Genomic DNA, 21,241 nt, shown 5'->3' with positions numbered 1-21,241 from the left:
GACCCTTACTACCAGACTAAAATAACAGGGATGTCTTAACATGGTTAGGAAGACCTGATGTGACGATGTTCTGTGTGGGCTGTGTCTGTAAAAAAGAGAACTGAATTTCATGACAAACAAACATCTGTAAAATAAAACAAAATTTTAGGCACAGAGTGTTCTATATTCTGAATTTGTCTTTTGGTGAACAATAATGGAATGCCAGTGCCAGGCTTGGGTCATTGGGGCAGAGATAACTTTTCAACTACATAACCACCAATGAAGCAGCATGAAGAAAACGTGAGTGAGGTAATTTTGGTATAGCTGACAAGCTGTTCAAGGTAATAAGGTAGTTTAGTATAACTAGTATGAATTTAAAGTACAATTCTTTATAAATAGAACATTCTTTTTTTAATTTTATTTAATTATTGTTCAAGTACAGTTTTCTTTTACTCCCATCCCAGCCCACCCCGCCCAGTGCGCCCCACCTCTCTCCAGTTTCCACCCGTTAGTTTTTGTCCATGTGTCCTTTATACTTGTTCCTGTGAATCCTTCCCCTTTTCCTTTGAAATTCTCTCCCCTCTCACCTCTGGTACCTGTCAGCCTATTCTGTATTTCAGTGTCTTTGGTTATGTTTTGCTTGTTTGTTTGTTTTGTTGTTTAGCTTCCTGTTAAAGGTGAGATCATATGGTATTTGTCTTTCACCAACTGGCTTATTTCACTCAGCATAATGCTTTCCAGGTCCATCCATGCTGTTGCAAAGGGTAGTAGCTCCTTTTTCCTTTCTGCTGCATTGAATTCCATTGTGTAAATGTACCATAGTTTTGGATCCATTCATTTACTGATGGGCTCTTAACCTAGGTTGCTTCCAGCTCTTACTAAATTGTGCTATTGTAAATTGTGCTGCTATGAACATTGGGGTGCATAGGTTCTTTTGGATTGGTGTTTCAGGGTTCTTAGGATATACTCCTAACACTGGAATTGCTGGGTCAAGAGGCAGATTCATTTTTAGTTTTCTTAGAAAATTCTATACTGTTTTCCATAATGGTTGTATCATAAGCTAAGCGATTATTTGAGGGCATCTTTCACTTTACTCTCCACGATATAGCAGACCACTCTGATGTTCCAAAGCATGTCCTGTTGTGACACTATATTATGAATCGAATAATCATTTTGAATTAAGAAACCAGTATACTAGACACTGTAAAATGGATTTTTCACTTCTATGTTTTCTTTGCTATAGAATATTATCTTCTATTTATTTATCTTCTATTTATAGAGGATTTTATTCTATAGCAAAGAAAATATAGAAGTGAAAAATCCACTTTACACAGTGTCTAGTATACTGGTTTCTTAATTCAAAATGATTATTCGATTCATAATATAGTGTCACAACAGGACATGCTTTGGAACATCAGAGTGGTCTGCTATATCGTGGAGAGTAAAGTGAAAGATGTCCTCATATAATCTCTTATCTTATTAAAGAAAGATCAGCATTTTATTATCTGATACTTTCTGGTATTAATGATCTGATCTGGTATTGTATACTAAGAGGCTATCCAACCTTTAGTAATATTATTTTCAACATCACAAGCTTGTAAGTCATACATATAATATGAAGTTTCATTTTACATAGAATCACTTAAGGAAAATAGTGAGATCATCAACATGCAGTTAAATAATAAGTATGGCATTAAGCCATTTGTTCTGGATAAGTAACAAAAGGTTTTCAAAATGCATCAGTATTATAAGAAAAAAAATTTCCCACAACCAGAGGCACTCTTAAGGAGACAGCTAACCTGATTCGGAATCACTGCTGTGTGAAGAGCTTGAATCGCTGCTACTACTTTCAGGCTCTGATGAGCTACTGCTGCTTCCACTCAGTCGGGAACCAATTCCAACAACAGCCATGGATGATGGAGTTTTCTCAGCTACAAAACAGGGAAACACATTGAAATGACAGTAGATTTTATTAAAGAGACACAGGAAGATTTGAAAACTGCCACCTACATTTTGCTTGACATTTTCTACAATTTAACTGATTACTGACATCCGGTAATCGCTTTTCCGACTCCTGTTTTTTCTGTGAATGAAGTTCTTCTTTGGACTTCATAATTTTCTTACCTGTGTGATTTAGGACACATACAAAAATAAGCGAGTATAACTCAGAACTACTGAACGCCAGACTGCTATCTACTAATACACAGAAGTACATACCATGAGGTTTTGGTGGCTTTTTTCTTAGACATGCAGTAACGTATTTCTCGAGTTCTCTCAGTGTTGTTGTTTTCAGTGTTTCAAAGTCTATCTCTATCTCATCAGGGTTAGAATTTCTCATTGAAGGCTCTCTTGATTGTATTATATGAACAATTTTCCCAAGTTTATCTCCAGGGAGTTTGTTTATATCCAAACTTAACCGCCTTTTCTCATCATAGCTCATAGGTTTAATATTATCAGTATCCTCAGATTTCAGAGGCAACATTGGTTGTTTCTTTTTCTTTGGCTGACTGCAATGAAAATGAAATTTCATCAAATTAATTTTAGATTAATATTATTTTTTAAATAAGGCATCATACAAGATACTTACTTGCTCTTGGACTTTTCCTTTAATTTCACTTGCTTAAACTTTTTTCTTGGATTTTCATCTCTATTAACCTTTTCTTTTTTCTTTTCCGTTTTAGACTTCTCGTTCTTTTTCTTTACCTTATGGAAAGGTCCTTGTGTTAGAACCTGTAGTTGTTGATGAACAGCCTTAAGCTGATAAAGGAAAAAATACTTTAAACATAAGGGCTCTAAATAATCAAAGACAGAAAAAATGATGCACTCAAAAGTCAAGAGTATTCTTCACATTACATTTTAAATTCATTTCCTTCAAGTTCTTATTTTGTTTCACAAATTCATTATTTTGAAGGGTATAGATTTGTTCAATCCATAAACTTAAATATTCATCTAAAATCAGATCAAGAATAATTAACATTTCCAGGTAGTTTTAAGTTTTTAATCATTGGTTTTTCAGGTTTCAGCTTTTAGTAGGTTAATATTTTATCATAAAAGGTAGCAAATATTAAATAAATATCTCACTCATAAAATATCTCGTCATATATTTCAATGCAAATCAACTCATTGTGGTTAAGAATACAAATAACACAATTTCAAGATATAGATATTTTAGCAGGAACAACTATTAAATATTACAAATATGCCAATAGGTAAAGCTAAGCATTCTAAATATAACACCTTTTAATCTATAAGAAGTATCTTATAATAGATCAGCAGTAACAACTCATAGAAAAAACATAAAACTTCTATCAATACAACCTGTTCCTGAAGCTTTGCAAGACGCTGAACTTGTTCATCTTCAGAATCATGAGAAGAGCTATCTTCAGAGGAAGCTTCACTACTGCTTTCTCTTTCATGAGTTTTTGTGGTGTCTGTTTGACTGTTACCTGTAGGTATACTCTCAATAGGTTCATCTGGAATCTTTGCAAAATGCATTTCGAAAACATCCTATAACGGAAAATTAGACGGTTAATGTTTTTCTGCATTTTTAATGTAATGCAGAAAACAAAAGGTACGTTTTAGTGTCATATTTTGATGATAATTCTGTTTTTCCTTGTGGTCATTGCTTTATAATATATACATTTATCAAATCATTATGTTGTGTACCTTACACTTATATAATGTTAAATGTCACATCACTATAAAACTAGATAAAAATTGCCAGAAGAAAAAATATAAGAGTCATGCTTCCCTGCCTGAAAAACTTAGCAACTTTTCTCACTTTTTCCTGGTAATACATACCTCTCAAGTTATTTGGGGGACCTTCTTTCAAGGATCCCCGGCCCTGTGGTTGGTATACAACTCTACTACCTCTCAATGGCTCAGCCTCAAAAGGCCTTAAGCCTTCTCTTCAATGGAACATGGGGTCCAGTTCACCCCCTTTCAGATATCCACTGTACCCTCTTCACTAATATTTCCCCCAGTATCTTCTATGTGCGGGGCAGCTCATTAAAATATTTTTTTTATTTTTAACTGATTGTTTTATTGCTGTTCAAGTACAGTTGTCTGCATTTTCCTCCCACCACTCCACCCCACCCCAGCCCAGCCATCTCCCTTCCCCCTCCTGTTTCCACCCCACTTGGTATTATCCATGTGTCCTTTTATAGTTGGTCCTGAAAACCCTCTCTCCTCCCCCACATTATACTAAAGAATGCTATACCTCAAAAAACAAATAAAAAACTAATCCTGCCAATTTTAAGAGTATAATTTATAAATTGTGCTTTACTGCTTGGGAATGGGTATTATTCTTTATCTCTTGACTTATGGTTCAAAAATTTATAAACTGTATTAGGGGGAAATTCACTTTCAGAGCACATGTTACAACTCACCTGGAGTGTTCTTGCCATTGTCACTACTTCATGATCTGGAGGATTGTATCTGTAGCAATTCATGAACATTAATCTAACATCTGCAGCAAATTCATATGCATCCTTATATTCTTGGTTGTCCATTTTCCTCTAAATAAGGAAAAAAATTACAGGGTTCACAAACAATATAGTTCAATAATTATTGGAGCACCTATGTTAAGTGTTTATATTATGGATTCAAACATACAGAATAATACAGATAATGCCAAAACAAATGCCTGTCATCTAGATTTGTAAGTGTAAAAATTCTGCTTTATCTGTTTCATATTATTAGACTTTGGAAAAAAATCCAATGAATTTTGATAAGTAGAGATAAGGAAGGAGGAGAGCATTTCAAGTAAAGACAAAAAAAGAACAGGAACAAAGTCATGAAAGCAGGAAAACACAGTGTGTTCAGATAATCTTGAGTAGACAAGTTTGATCACAGAAAAGCAGTGAAAAGATAACTCCTTAAACCAACCTTGAATATCTAAAGGTAAGATTTACATTAAAATTTCCTAGGAATTAAAAGACATTTAAAAATGAATAGAAAAAAATAATCTGCATAGGCTACATTTTTTTGGTACTTGCATTTATAAAGTATATAAAAGAGTGGGGATATAGAGTAGCCAGTTAGACAGACACTATAAAAGTATAAAAACAACCAAAGAGAAAAAAAAAAACCTTTTAGACTTCCAGGCAAAACATGTGTGTATTAATAAACAATTCATAAACAAAAACAAAAGGCCAATAAATAAATACATGCCAGACCTCATTTGTAATTAAAAAATGCAAAACTAAAACATGAAACAATTTTCTGCCTATTAGATTACTGGAGATTGGAAGGATTTCAGAGAACTAAAATGAAGTCATCATCTTCTTACCCTTGGAATCCTAAACAGCCTCCTAACCAATCTTCACACTGCTGCTACAGAAATCATTCTACCAATCAAGTATCAAGGCATAATTCTCCTCATGTTTAATGGCAAGTCTTGGCCTCTTTACCATAAAGGTCTTTGGTGTTCAAGCCCTTTTCCTTCTGGTTTCATTGTTTCCTATTCTTCATGTTCCATGTTGTTCTAGATACAGCATTCTGGATATGCTTTTCTCACCTCAGTGCCTTTCAAGTTGATTCCCCAATGCCCTATAACTTACTAAGTCCTATTTATCCTTTAAGGTTTAGCTTGGGTTTACTTAGTTTAGGTAATGTTTTATGACTTATTATTAGTGTACTATTATAGCATAATTGGAGAAATAAAAGAATATTTTGAAAAGATAATGGTTACCATATTTTGCCATGTATAATGATGCACTCCTCTGTATTATGCACACACATTTTGGTTGCAAACTTTCAGGAAAAAAACCTTTCATTTTACTTCAATATTTTATTTATTTATATTTAGATACTTCTTTTTTGTATTATAAAGGAGTTTTAGGATTCATTTTGAACATATTATGGTACAAGAAATTTTATGTAACAAATAATTACAAAACAGAAGAACAGATACAAGGTATTTCTGATACTACCCATGTATAATGCACATCCTTATTTTCCCCTCGAAAATATGGGCAAAAAGTGTACATTATACATGCCAAAGTATGTTAAATGTTCTTTTCAAAACTGAAAACATGCACTTCAGATTGAAAGTGTTAATTTCCAATTGGGAAGAATAAAATTAATTATACAACTAGAGAGAGGAAGACAGATTACCTCCAGAACAACAAGTAAACGGACAGAAGATTTCTTATCATCAACAATAGATGCCAGAAGATAACTTCCTAATACTGAGGGAAATAACTCATTCTAGAAACCCATAGTCATTTAAAGAATCATTCAAGAATAGGGCCAAAAACTGGGTTTCTGGTCAAAATAGCACAGTAAGTAAATGAAATGCTCACATCTTCCTTCAAGCACATGAAAATTACAACTAAACTACAGAGCAACCACCATTCAGAACCACATGAAATCTAGGTGAATAGAAGTCCCATAACTAAGGATATAAAGAGGAAGCTATATCGAGGCAAGTAGGAGGGGTAGAGATGTAGATCAGACTGGTCCTGCATCCATGTATAGTGGTTAAAAATCAAGAGGGACATATAGCTTGCAGAGGTTCTCCCTGAGGAGTGAGGTGTCCCACCTCCACAACAGGACCCATGGTTCCAGTGCTGGGAAGTCCCCATAACTTATGGCTGTGAAAATAAACAAGTATTGTGGCTGAATAAAACAGAGGGCTGCTGGAGTTCCATGTGTTCTTCTGAAACCACCTGTGCATGAACTGACTTGGATACACTTGCTCCAAGCTCCAGTGCTGGGACAGCATCTCATAAGGTACCTGGGACATATGTGGAGGAATGTAGTCACCTGGCATCAAGACAAGGGCTAGAGTAGCAGCTTTCTCCCAGACAGAAGTGCTGGCAAAAGCTATTGTTCCTTTGCTGAGAATGAGCACTTCCCCCCACAGAGTGGCAGACAGGTATCACATCTGAATCTCCATCCACCTGGCTAACCTTGGTGATTTCCTGAGACCAAACTATTGGGCCCAGTCAAGCCACTTCCAGTGACCTTTCCACACAAATGGCTAATCTTGACTTACTCTGTAGACTTCCCTAAAATCTCTCAAAAAAGCAGTATGTGGCCTTGGCATGCCCAGTACCTCTTTCTACATGGTCCCATGCCTGCCACCAGCAGTTGTGAGCTTGGCTTGCAACTTGGCCTTTCCAGGACATCCCTGAACCAAGTACCAGTAGCAACCAACAGCAGACCACTTTGTAGCTCATACCAGGTGGCCCCTAGGCAGGTAACAGATGGCAGCAAACTTTGACCTGTACCTCCTAAAAGGACCCAGAGTCAGCACACCTGGTGGACAGCTTCAGATCATGCCAAAGCACCACCCAACCACCTCCACAAGTGACATATTCAAGGGGTGGACTCAGTGGAAAACAGGGCCGTATTAAAGTGCATCCTGCTCTTTGGGGTTAGCCTCTGCACAACAGATTCTCCACTGGGGTATCAGCCAGTGCTGGCAACTGATCAGCCTGGAAGTAAATCCCTCCCATTAACATATCAACAATCAAGGCCCAACTACAACAGGAGGGTGCACACAGTACACACATGGGTTACACTTGGAGTGCCCAGGGGAGGCAGGGCCATTGAGCACTATAGGACACCTATTATATAAGGCAACTCTACCAAGACCAGGAGACTTAGTAGCTCTACCTAATATATAGAAACAAATACAGGGAGGGTTCCAAAATGAGAAGACAAAGAAACATGGCCCAAAAGAAAGAACAGATCAAAACTCCAAAAAGAGAACAAACAAAATGGAGAAGAGCAATCTAAATCTAGCTGATGCACATTTCAAAACACTGGTTATAAGGCTTCTCAAGGAACTTAATGAGGACCTCAGTAGCATAAAAAAGATCCAGTCAGAAATGAAGGGTTTACTAATTGAAATACAGAACATTTATAGGGAAACAACAGTAGTATGGATGAAGCTGAGAATCAAATCAATTAACTTGGAAGAGAAGGGAGCAAAAAACAACTAATCAGAACAATAAAAAGAAAAGTGTCTCTAGAAAAAATGAGGAATAGTATAAGCAGCCTCTGGGACAAATTTAAGAGGTCCAACATTTGCATAATAGGGGTGCCAGAAGGATAAGAAAAAGAGCAAGAAATTGTAAATTTATTTGAAAAAATCATCAAAGAAAAATTCCCAAATTTGGAGAAAAAAATGGACATGCATGTCCAGAAAACACAGAGAGTCCCAAACAAGATGGATGCAAAGAGGCCCACACCAAGACACATTGTAATTAAAATGCCAAAAGTTAAAAATAAAATCTTAAAGTAGCAAGAGAAAAGCAGTTAGTTACCTACAGGTGAGTTCCCATAAGACTGTCAGCTGATTTCTCAAAAAAAAAATTCAGGTCAGAAGGATTGGCAGAATATATTCAAAGTCATGAAAAGCAGGCACCTACAACCAAGATTGCTCTACATAGCAGAGGTAACATTTGGATTGAAGGACAGATAAAGAACTTCCCAAAAAAGAAAAAAATTAAAGTTCATCATCAACATACCATTATTATATAAAATGGTAAAGGAACTTATTTAAGAAAAAGATCAAAACTATGAACAATAAAATGGCAAAAAATACAAATCTATCAACAATTGAATCTAAAAAACCAACTAAACAAAAAGAAGAGACAGAATCATGGATATGAAGAACGTTTTGATGGTTGCCAGATTGGGATGGGGAGAGATAATGTGTGAAGAGGTGAGATTAAGAAATACAAATAAGTAGTTACAGAATAGCCATGGGGATATAAAGTACAATATAGGAGATGGAGTAGGCAAATAAATGATATATATCACCAGTGGACATAAACAAGGTATGGGGATTGCCTGAGGGAGTGGGGGTTATAAGGTTTAGGGAGGCAAGGGGGGAAAATTGGGACAACTGTAATAGCTTAATTAATAAAATATAATTAAAAGACAAACAAATAAAAAGAACCAGTCAGAAATAAAGGAGACATTAATTGAAATGAAGAATAATATACAGGGAATTAACAGTAGAGTAGATAAAGGAGAAAATTAACTCAGCAATTTGGGAGAGAAGGAAGCAGAAAACACCCAATCACAACAGCAAAAGAACCTAAAAATGTAATGACAGTTTAAGGACCCTCTGGGACAACTTCACACATACCAACACTCACATCATATGGCTGCCAGAAGGGGACAAGAGAGAACAAAAAATTGAAAATCTACTTGAAAAAATAATGGCAGAAAAATTATCTAACCTGGTAAACAGACATGCAAGTCTGGTATACTCTGAGAGTCCCAAACAAGATGAACTCAAAGAGGCCCACACTGAGACACATCATAATCAAAATGCCAAATGTCAAAGACAAAGAGAGATCTTAAAAGCAAGAGAAAAAGCAGTCACCTACAAGGGAGCTCCCAAAAGACTGTCAGCTGATTCCTCAACAGAAACTTTTCAGGCCAGAAGGGAATGGCAAGAAATATTTAAAGTGATAAAAAGCAAGAACCTACAATCAAGATTATTCTGAGATCCAGAAAGGCTATCATTTAGAATTGATAAACAGATAAAGAGCTTCCCAGACAAGAAACAGCTAAAGGGGTTCATCATCACCAAACCAGCATTACAAGAACCGTTAAAGGGTCTTCTTTAAAAAGAATAATGGGGGGGGAGGCAGTTGAATAATAAAATGGCAATAAATACATGCCTATCAACAATGAATATAAATACAAATGGATTAAATGTGCCAATCAAAAGACTTAGGGTGGCTGGATGGATAACAACACCCTTACAAATGCTGTCTACAAGAGTCTCACTGCAGATCAAAAGATGCACACCGACTGAAAGTAAAGGGATAGAAAAGGATAGTTCATGAAAGTGGAAACAAACAAGAAAAACAGCTGGGATAGGAGCAATACTTATAGCAGACAAAACAGACTTTAAAACAAAAGTTATAACAAGAGACAAAGAAGGGTCCAGCAATTTCACTTCTGGGTATCTATCTAAAGAAACCCAAAACACTAAATCAAAAAGACATATACATCCAAATGTTCACTGCAACATTATTTACTTGCAGCATTATCTACTATAGCCAAAATATGGAAGGATCCTAAGTGTCCATCAATAGATGAATAGAGAAAAAGTGGTGCATATATACAGTGGAATGACTCAGCCATAAAAGAATGAAATCTTGACATCTGCAACATAGATGGACCTGCAGGATTGTACTGAGGGAAATAAGTCAGACAGAGAAAGACAAAAGTCATGTGAACAGATTCATAGATACAGAGAATATTTGACAGTTGCTAGATGGGAGAGGGGTAGGGCTGGGTGAAAAAGGTAGATTATGAAGTACAACTTGATAGTTACAAAATAGTCATGGTGATATAAATTTAGGATAGGGAATATAGTTAGTAATAACTAAACATAAAAATTATTTTTAAAAAATGATGACAAAATATTGACACCTAAGTGCTCATGGAAGAAACAAAGTTTGCAATTTAGCAAACCCAGAATGAAAGATTTAGGTGATAAAAATGAGGGTGGGCACAAAAATTAGTAACATGTTACTAAACTCAATGTTCATGATAAATTTTTTAAAAAAATACAACTGTGTTTAGAAGAACCAAACCACTAGACTAGTGATTCTCAGCTGATGTTCCACAACATAGTGTGCTGCAAGAATTTCTAAAACACACAATACCTGACTATTTAGACAGAGTATTTGACCTCTTTTCCCTTCAACTGTCAAATTTAAAAAATGATAGCATCCAACACAATAGTCATCTGGTATAAATGAATCAAAATCATATTTATTTTCTTTTGTCAGATTGGCAATATATATATACACACTTCAGTGTGCCACGTAATATTAGTAATTAGTTTGTGTACCATGAGATGAAAAAGGATGAAAATCAGTTCTAGACAATAAATATGCAGTACAATGAGTAATCATTCATGAGGAAGACTGGTAATTTTGTAAATGCTACAGTTCTGTTCTCTTAGTAATTTTCCTTAAAATCAATAAATTTAAATAAATTTTGCCAATAATTTAAAGCTTCCAAATTAGCGATTAAGAAAACTTATCATGAAAAGAGGGTTAGAAACTATATAAATGGTTTACCAAAAACTTTGTTTTGCATTTGAATTATGCATTTATTAAAAAGTCTTGAATATATATTTGAGACAGTGTCCAAAATGTAAGTGAAAATTCAGGGTAGAGTTACATAATGTAACTCAAATATTGTTATAAAGAACCATGGTTCTGTAATAGGAGAAAATAAGAGATACATTTTAAATGTTCCCATGATTCACTCCAGGTGATGTGACTACTCGTGATTTTATTCTTTATCATTTTCTGAATTTTAAATTTCTTTACAAGGACAAAAATCACTTTGCTAATCAGGAATTGAAGTCCCCCCTATGAAGACATTTACCTTGATAGTTCCAAGGTCCATTGGATTCTTCACAACATCATAATAATTATGGAGTCCCAGCCCATTAACATCAACAGGGTTGTAAAAGGGCCATGCATATGAATAGTGTTTCTTTGCAAGCATTTCTCTAAGAATCTCACTACAGTGTCTTAATTGTTCGGTTACTTTAACATTTTTTACAACTTTATATTGTTGCTGAGAGTCTGGCAAAACATTCTTCCACACAGTTTCTTTTATAGGTGGCATTTTTGATGGTCTATTTTCTGTAAGTACTGGGGAAGATTCACCACTTGCTCTAACTACTGAAGTTGTAGGAGTTGTTGTATCCGCTTTCCTCTTCACACCCCTGGTAACCTAAAACAGAACCATTCAAAACAATAACAACAAAAACTATAAGGTGATATTCAGAATGACAGTTTTCTTAAACAAAACAAAACAAAAAAGATTATTAGCACCAAGTCTTACACCTGTTAAATATTAGTAAAAGTTTATTTCTCTTTTATAAGCAAAATAAATAACTAATGTATTTTCCTAACATGCCAAGGTTGTGTGTTTGATCCCCAGTCAGGGCACATACAGGAATCAAACAATGAATGAATAAATAAGTGGAACAACAAATGAATGTCTCTCTGTCTCTCTCTCAAATCGTAAGTAATTTTTTAAATTTTTAATTAAAAAAAGGTAGGGCATTGGCTGGTATAGTTCAGTGGAACGAGCACTGGCCTGTGAACCAAAAGGTCACTAGTTCGAGTCCCAGTCAGGGCTCATGCCTAGGTTGTGGGCCAGGTCCCCAGTTGGGGGTGCGTGAGAGGCGACCAATCAATGTATCTCTCACACACTAATGTTTCTCTCCCTATCTTTCTTCCTCCCTTCCCCTCTCTCTCAAAGTAAATAAATATTTTTTTAAAGTATAGGCATCAATCAAACTTACATTGAAATATTTTAAAGCTACAGTAAACTTACCTGAGCAACTGTTTGTGAGGTAGAGTTGGGTGGAGCACCTTGTGCCATATTTAAAGGAGAAGCAGAGGTTTCAGAAAATACAGAGGGACTCACTTGCTGCTTCAACACTTTTTCCAATGCTTTAGAAGACTGTTTTTCCTTAACAGAAGAAACTGCTACATTCTGTTGAGTGCCTAGTAGAGTGTGAATCAGAGTCAATATTTGAGTGAAATATAAAACTAATATTTTTCTTAGTATTCTATTTTAATCCATTTAGTTCAGCTTTTTAGAAATATAAACATAGTACATTCCCATTCCCCTTTGAAAACCTCCCACACACCTACTTGTAGTGCTAGACCAGTTTAGCTATAATATCAAAGACTTAAAAATCTGTTAGTAATGAGAGGGTTATCAATTTTACTCAAAAAGATCTCTGACATAGCCCTGGCTGGTGTAGCTCAGTGGATTGAGCGTGGGCTGTGAGCCAAGGTGTCACTGGTTCGATTGATTCCACTCTCTTAAACCCAATAGCAAATCCATCAGCAAACCCTTTTGGCTCTATCATCATATCCAAAATCCAACTATATACTTTTCACAAATGGTAATCACCCTGGGACAAGGTATCATCAATTCTCAAGAGTATTAGTGTACTAGCATCCTAACTTGCTTTCCTTCTTCTGTGTTTATATCCTATATTCAATTCTCAAAATAGCAATCAGATAAAAAAGATCTTTTAAATTTTAAATAAAATTATGATAACCGGTGCTCAACACAAATGACTTCTAGTTTCCTCTCCAAGACCCAAAGTCCTCACAATGGCTTTGTAAGCACATGCACAATCTCTTTGCCTTTTCACTTCATCTGCCCTCTTTCCAACCTCACTGCCATCACTCTCCCCCTCACTTATTTCACTTCATCTGGGTCGGCTGTCCTCAAATTTGTTAAGCATAAGCAGACTATCTGCTCTGCCTGGAAGGGCATATCCTCATGGTTTACTTCAAAAATCATTTCATGCCTCCTTTACTCAAATGTCCCCCTCTCAAGCCACCTTATATAGAACAACTCTCTGTACCCTCACCACTCTCCAATTCTCTACTCCTACCAAGCTCTTATCACATGTGAAATCTAACATGTAGGTATTCCAGACTCTCCAAATTATTGCTAACCAAATTCAGGAACCAAACAGATTTAAATATATTTTAAGATAGGGCTGGTATTTCTCAATCTCTGAGTTCTCACTACTCACTAAAACTTAGGAATCAACAAGCTTCAGATGGCCTAATATCCTTTGATATCTTCCCAACTGTTGCTCTTTGACCTCTGGAGCTAAAGAAGTAAGTGTAATGAGGAATATTTATATTTACTTAATTTAATCTATTTCCTCAAGCAAGACAAAAAGCTCTGTGAAGGGAAGGAGACTTTGTTTTGTTCTCCATTGTATCTCTTGTGCCTAATACAGTACTTGGAACACAAGAGGGATCAATAAATATTTATTGCATGCCTATTATGTATCAGGCTACCATTCTAGTTGCTGGGACACAAAAATGAACAAGACAATGTCTGTCCTTGTAGAGCTTATTGTCTAGTGTAAGAAACAGACAAAAAATAAATAGTCAAACTGATTATAAGTGATGGTAAATGTTAGGAAGGAAATAGACAGCATAGATAGCATGCTGATAAAATTCAGGTAGAGTCCCACTACATGAGGAAGATAGCCAAGAAAGGCCTGTCTCAACAGGTACCAATCAAGATGTTACTATAAAGATAAGAAGTACACAGCCAGGGAATGGGGTGGCAGTAAAAATGAATTCCAAGACAACCGGTAGGGAAAACTTAGTGAGAGGAAAGTAGCTCAGGATAAGAATGGAACACTGGATAAGGATCAGGTCATAAAGAGCTATGGTAGGAGTTTAGACTTCATTCTTCCATGGGAAGCAAAGGACAGCCTAAGACAGGTGAATGGCATGGTTTAGTTTATTTTTAACAGATCACTTTTGTTATCATATAGAGAAGAGACCAACCAGAAAAATTAGGGCCACTATAAGTAGATGGTAGCCTGTCCTCTGATAGTTGGAAGGGCAATTTGGAAGTTAAATCCAAATGACTTCCTAATTAACATGGTATGACAAAGAATCAAAACAAGGAAGGAGTCAAGGACAGCTTCTAGTGTTTTGGCTTGAACACTGTGTATTAGTACCATTTTCTGTTACAAGAATGATTGCAGAAAGATCAGTTTTGAACTGAGCATGTTAACTGAGAGATGTGTATAAGACATCTAAGTGAACATGTCTAGTGGCTTGGAGATAAGAATTGGTTGCTCAGAGAAGACTACCTTAGAGACATAAATTTGGAGATTAATAACAAAGATGACATTTAGGAATATCTAATATCAGGCACTGCAAACAAACCCATATACAGACTGAGAAAAAGAGGATTATAAGGTCAAGAGGACAGTGTGGAAAGTAAATTCACACAACTGGAGTAGGCACCAAGAACTAAAGACACTTCAAGAAAGAGACATTAAGCTTCTTAAGCAAATACTGATAGAAGTCGACTAAATGAAAGGAGAAAAATCTTAATTAAACTTAGCAACATGGGCCCCAAAATTGGAATTTATAAAAAATTGTGTATTTATTTTTGTGTTTAAACTTGTCACCTTCAAAGTTTTCTCCATTTGATGCAATACACCTATTGAGATGCTTTTTCCACCATTCAAAGCAGTTTTTGAACTTGTTGGTTTTGATGCCTTTCAATGTTTCTGCCATTTTTTGTTTCACCTCTTTCCACATTGACAAAATGTTTCCCTTTGAGGACCTTTTTCATCCAAGGAACCAAAAAAAAAAAGTCACTCCGGGTGAGACCATAGGGAGGGTGGGGCATCACGGTCATGCTATTTTTGGTCAAAAATTGCTGAACACTGAGAGTGGTGTGGGCAGGTGTGCTCATAAATCACCCAACATGGGCAAACGTGTTGAAAGGGTCTTCAAAAAAATTCACCGATGCCACATACAAGAATGCCAGCTGGTACACTGATACAGATGGGTTCCTAGAACACTTACACTCATTTTCTTGAGGGAAAGCCAGTACTACAAGGGGCTTGCCCTCAAAAACATAATTCTGATTTTATTTTTTATTGAATTTATTAGGGTGACATTTGTTCACAAAACCATACAGGTTTCAAGAGTACATCTTAAAACATTATCTGCACAACCAATCTGTGCATACTGCTCAAAGTCTCTTACCATTCCCATTTATCCCTGCTTTGCCTACCTCTACCTACCCCTCACCCCCTTCCCTGTATCTCTACACTATCATCTGTGTTACACATACGTTCTTTGTCTAATGATCTCTTTACCTGCTTTCATCCAGCCTTCTATTCTCCCTCCCCTCTGACAGCTGTCAGTCTGTTCTCTATATAGGACTGTTTCTACTTTGTTCATCAGTTTATCAGATTCCACATATAAGTGAGATTACATGATATTTGTCTTTCTCTGACTAGCTTATTTCACTATCACAAATGGTAAGACTTTCTTCTTTTTATGGCTGGGGAGCATTCAGTTGTGTAAAAGTACCAATGCTTTTTTATCCACTCCTCTGCTGATGGGCACTTGGGCTGTTTCCAGATCTTTGGCTATTGTAAATAGTGCTAAAATGAACATAGGGGTACATATATTCTTTTAAATTAGTGTTTTGGATTTCTTCAGGTATTTCCAGAACTGGAATTGCTAAGTCAAAGGCAGTTCCATTCTTAGTCTTTTGATGTAACTACATATTGTTTCCCACAGTGGCTGCACCAGTCTGCATTCCTATCAAAAGTGCACAAGGGTTCCCTTTTCTCCACATCCTCTCCAACCCTTGTTTATTCATTGATGGCTATTCTGACAGGAGTGCAGTGATATCTCATTGTAATTTTGATCTGCATCATTCTTATGATTAGTGAATTTGAGCATTTTTTCATATTTCTTTATGTCTCTTTAGAGAAATGCCTATTCATATAATTTGCCCATTTTTAAATTGGGTTGTCTTCTTGGAGTTCAGTTGTATGAGTTCTCTATATATGCTGGAAATTAGCCCCTTATCAAGTGTATCATTGGTGAATATGTTGTCCCATTCCAGTGGATTGTCTTTTTGTTTTGTTGATGATTTCCTTTGCCGGGCAAAAACTTTTTAGTTTGATATAGTCTCATTTGTTTATTTTTGTTTCCCCTGCCACAGGAGATATATCAGAAAAAAATCACTTGAGCAATATATGACTCGAGCAATGTCTGAGCTGTTACTGCCTATGTTTTCTTCTAAGATTTTATGATTTTGAGTTTTACATTTCAGTCTTTAATCCATTTTGAGTTTATTCTTGTATATGGTGTAAGAAGGTGGTCTAGTTTTTTTTTTTTTTGCATGCATCTGTCCAAATTTTCCCAACACCATTTATTGAATAGACTGTCTTTATTTACCCCATTGTAAGTTCTTGCCTCCTTTGTCAACTATTAATTGACCATAAAGGTGTAGGTTTATTTCTGGGATCTCTATTCTGTTTTATTGATCTATATGCCTGTTCTTGTGTAAAAGGTTAATTTAATTTTATTTTTTTATTTATTGATTTAAGAGAGAGACAGAGAGAGAGAGAGACAGATTTCTTGTTCCATTTATTTATTCATTCATTGGTTGCTTCTTGTGTGTGCCCTCACTGGAGACTGAACCCATAACCTTGGCATATGGAGACAATGCTCTAAGCAACTGAGCTACCTGGCCAGGGCTAAAAGGTCAATTGTGAAGACCAGATACTAGGGCATATTTATAGTAATGAAACTAACCCCATAGAGGGGATGTTAATGATGCACGAAACAAAGGGATAACAAAAAAATAAAATAAAATCCTTCAGAAAATAAGGAGGGAAGCAAGATTCAGATTACAAATAAAGGCAATAATAGCCCAGAATTACAGAGGAGGAAAGAATCATATTATAGGTCCTTGTTCTATATATATATGAAAGAGAAAGAGAAAAAACATAAAGCTTTTCTGGATTACCTTTCCTTGTTCTTTTCTTACCACTCACAACTTGCTCTTCTTGTGGCATGTGTAATATTTTCTGTTTAAACAACTTCTCTAGAGCCTGTGCCATAAGAACAATGTCATCTCCAGGCTAGAAAATATATAAAATACAGCATGAGGTTAGACAATATGGTCACTATACCAAGCACTTCTTAATTGTACTTAAATTCACTGGGTTTTTATAATGGTACATTAATAATCTTAAGGTTTTCAAGAAGACATTATGTTAATACCAAGTTTCTGTAAGTCAGGTTATTTTATAGAAGGCAGTAACATAACACATTTATTAAATAATACTGGGTTGGCCAAAAAGTCTGTGTTTTTTTTCTGTAAAATAAACAGTTTTCATTTCCATCAATAACTTTACTGATTTTCATTTTGATTATTTTGGCTATCTCCTGCATGGTATGTTGATTGCTCTCAATTATGTCTCAATTTGATCGCTATCAACCTCAACCGGTCCACCCGACTGTGGAGCATCGTCCATCGAGAAGTCTCCAGCAGGAAACTTTACAAACCACCTTCAACATGTTTGATCAGTCATAGCACCTTCTCCATACACTGCACAGATTTTTTTTTTTGCATTTCAGTTGCATTTTTACTTTCCTTGAAATAATAAAGTATAATATGCTTAAAATGTTACATGTTTTCTTTCATCTTCAATATTAAAATGACTACACAAAAACTCACCAATTTTGATAAGTTTTTTAAAAAATATATACTGATATGACAGCTGTCACAATACAATCTAAAAAAATTGTTTCAAATGAAGTTAAAGACAACTGTGTGCTACTATAGCCATCTTACTAAAAAAAATGAACTTTTTGGCTAATCCAATATTTATTAAACCATATTTATCACTTCTAAATTATTTTTAGAAAAGTGTAGCGGCTCATATTTTAAATTCTAACATCTTCCTCTTTAACTTCTAAGGAGGTCCCAAGATGCCCTAGGCATTAGAGAGTTGAAGTTCAACCAATACTACTAATACAAAGATATTAGAAATTGAAATTTCTACCTCACGAATAGGTTAAAATGAAACTTATTCATGGCTATCAAAGTACTTCATTATTTGAATTGTCCCAATTCAGTTTTCAATGAACTAAATGATAAAATGACACCAATGAACTTAATTTTTAAATCTTAACTACCTGCTCAGAAGTCTTCCTTTGCTTTACTTTGCTATTGAGGGGAAAACAAAACTAAATTACAAAGCAAAACCCTAAAGCAGAGAACACTTATTTCTAGGTTAGGTAGTCCAGGAGAATTGCTGAACTTTAGTTTTAAATGTTAAAATGTGAAAGGACCCTTTAGAATTGTTAAATTAAAGTTGCCAGTGTTACTTTGAGAGTATCATTTGTTCTAACTTTTTTAAATGACATTGGCTAACAGTCAAATATTTTATACATATAAGGTGGCACTGATAATTCTTGGGAAGCAAATCAAAATTTCTATTACATGTCAGTGTAACTTGTGATTCTGAATAAATGAGGTATAAATTTTTAAATGTTTAGATATCATAGAAGAGCTTGAAAATGATGCAGTATTCTTAGAAACAGGATTACTATATGGAGGAAAAAGCAGAATATGCAAGTGCAATTTTATGAATGAAAGCAAATGTGAAGATTACATTCAAAATGCCCACATACACTATCAAACAGACTAATGAATTAACAGGAACGCAAATACTGCTACTGAGATAAAACAGAGACTGTGTCTGATCTTAAATGTGTCATGTAGTAGAGAAGTATGTAATTTGGTTTCTGAGGTTATGGCCAAGGACTCATACCATGAAAATCTAAGCAAGATTAGTGTATAATAAAGTTTATCATCTTATAACTGAAATGGCGAAAGTGTAAGAGAGAATATTTTGAAATAATACTTTACTCACAGAAACCAGCTATCGTTGACATTTCATTATTTAAAGCATATTAAGTCATTACAGCTCTTTAGGCAGACATAGAGCAAATACACTAAACTAATATTAATGGATGAAAATTATAAAAACTGATAAAAATCATGATTCTCAAAAGTATGTAAAATATTCCAAATCAAGTCTTGAGATCTGAAATGACCGCACATCTCCTATATGTAACAGCATGGAGTTAGCAAGTATAGCAAGGCTTACATACCTTGTTGTATAAATAGCAATTTGAGAACATCGTATTGAAGTCTTCTATACATTCTGAAGCCTGCACATAATACTTATGTTCCAAGCGCTTCTTAATTGTACTTAAATCCATTGGTTTTTTTATAATGGTATAATAATCCTATGGTTTTCAAGAAGACATTGTGTTAGTATGAAGCATTATAATTGGCAAAAAAGGAAATTTAACAAACTCTACTCCTGTAACTAGAAAGAAGTGATTACTTTTAAAAAGGCATAACCTAGAAAGCAAAACCATTAGTAATGAGAAAGAAAGCTAACTAGAGAGAACTCATTATCTTTTAAAAGGCAAAATCTGCCCTGGCTGGTGTGGCTCAGTGGATTGAGTCCTGGCCTGTGAACTAAAAGGTCACTGGTTCAATCCCCAGTCAGGGTACATGCCTGGGGTGCGGGCCAGGTCCTCAGTTAGGGGTGTGCAAGAAGCAACCAATTAATGCATCTCTCAAACATTGATGTTTCTCTCCTCTCTTTCTCTCTCTAAAAATAAATAAAATAAAATAAAATAAAAGGTATAATCTAGAAACCAAAACCATCAGTAATGAGAAACAAAGCTGATTGCCATGGCATTATTTTTCAGAAGAAAAAAAGCCAATAAATAAAGAATAACAATCACAAGAATGTAAAAGAACAATCCTGAAAAACAGAAAATAAAAGGTCACGAAGAAAAAAAACCAGTATTTACCAAATATGACAGATCTAAAGTATAATCCAGTTCCATGGTTTACTAGCTTACACAATACTTAGCTGTTCTGTTATTAGATGCCTAAAAATTCTTAAGACCTACAGTTGAATTCTGTGTGTGATACAACAGTCTGCCAAGAACTATCAGGAGAGACTTCAAGGCCCTGGCCAGGTGTTCAGTTGGTTGGAGCATCATTCTGTATACCAAAAGGTTGCAGGCAATTCCTGGTCAGGGCACATAGCTAGGTTGCTGTTTCAGCCCCTGCTTGTACAGGAGGCAAGAGATCGATGTTTCCCTTTCACAGCAATGTTTCTCTCTCTCTCTCTCTCAAATCAATTTAAATATATATATACATATCCTCGGATGAGGATTAGAAAAAAAAAGTTTATGGAGGTAACATTTGCAACAACTCTGCATTAAAGGGTCAGGTGACATATATGATATAACAAGAAAGCATGTACTATAATTTAACACAAACTGTTATAATAAGAATCTTAATACTCAGAAAAATTAGCGTTATCATTAAGGAAAAAATACTGGTGCTGAACAAATTGAGTGTTTATTAATGACATTTTATAATATTATAGACTAGTTTATTTCTTTCAAACATTTATGAGGTGTTCTTTCTTTTTTAAATACTTACAGGCAAATTCAGTTTTTCAGCATCCACAGGTTTCTGAAAAGGCCAGGAAAAACTATGCTTCCATAAAGCCTTCAGGACAATTCTTTGTAGATACTGCATTTGATTTGTCAATCGCCCATTTTTCTTAGCATTTATATATGCTGGTGGTAGAGGGTTAATAATAGTTGTTTGTCTACTTGGCAGAGACATTTCTTAACTGCTTCAAATCCTGATATTCTGAGGTCTACAAGCAGATAACCTAAAAAACAAAACAAAACAAAAACCAAAAAACTGAGTTACCTTCAAAGTACTTTTAAAATGTTCTATGAAAACTGAAAAGTACCCTGCTGGTGTGGCTCACTGGATTGAGTGCTCACCTGCAAACCAAAGGGTCACTGGTTTGATTCCCAGTCATGGCACATGC

At 35.3% G+C, this 21,241-nt stretch overlaps 1 protein-coding gene across 1 annotated transcript in view; it reads right to left on the bottom strand.

Annotated features, from left to right (window-relative positions):
* Positions 1 to 21,027, bottom strand: part of BRDT (bromodomain testis associated) — a 47,485-nt gene extending 26,458 nt beyond the window's left edge. Inside the window, exons 1-11 of the mRNA XM_053655544.1 lie at positions 20,839 to 21,027; positions 19,479 to 19,616; positions 17,323 to 17,437; positions 12,319 to 12,491; positions 11,356 to 11,709; positions 4,368 to 4,496; positions 3,298 to 3,486; positions 2,567 to 2,736; positions 2,197 to 2,486; positions 1,990 to 2,103; positions 1,779 to 1,910 (exon numbers count right to left, since the gene is read on the bottom strand). Coding sequence (XP_053511519.1) covers positions 1,779 to 1,910; positions 1,990 to 2,103; positions 2,197 to 2,486; positions 2,567 to 2,736; positions 3,298 to 3,486; positions 4,368 to 4,496; positions 11,356 to 11,709; positions 12,319 to 12,491; positions 17,323 to 17,437; positions 19,479 to 19,616; positions 20,839 to 21,027 — 1,993 coding nt within the window. The remainder of the gene's footprint in view (positions 1 to 1,778; positions 1,911 to 1,989; positions 2,104 to 2,196; positions 2,487 to 2,566; positions 2,737 to 3,297; positions 3,487 to 4,367; positions 4,497 to 11,355; positions 11,710 to 12,318; positions 12,492 to 17,322; positions 17,438 to 19,478; positions 19,617 to 20,838) is intronic.
* Between the last annotated feature and the right edge of the window lie 214 nt (positions 21,028 to 21,241).

The sequence above is a fragment of the Artibeus jamaicensis genome, unplaced genomic scaffold (genome assembly GCF_021234435.1).
Source record: "Artibeus jamaicensis isolate MK-2021 breed Jamaican fruit bat unplaced genomic scaffold, CSHL_Jam_final scaffold_1019, whole genome shotgun sequence".
Taxonomy (NCBI): Eukaryota; Metazoa; Chordata; class Mammalia; order Chiroptera; family Phyllostomidae; genus Artibeus; species Artibeus jamaicensis.
This window is presented reverse-complemented; position numbering and strand designations above follow the sequence as displayed.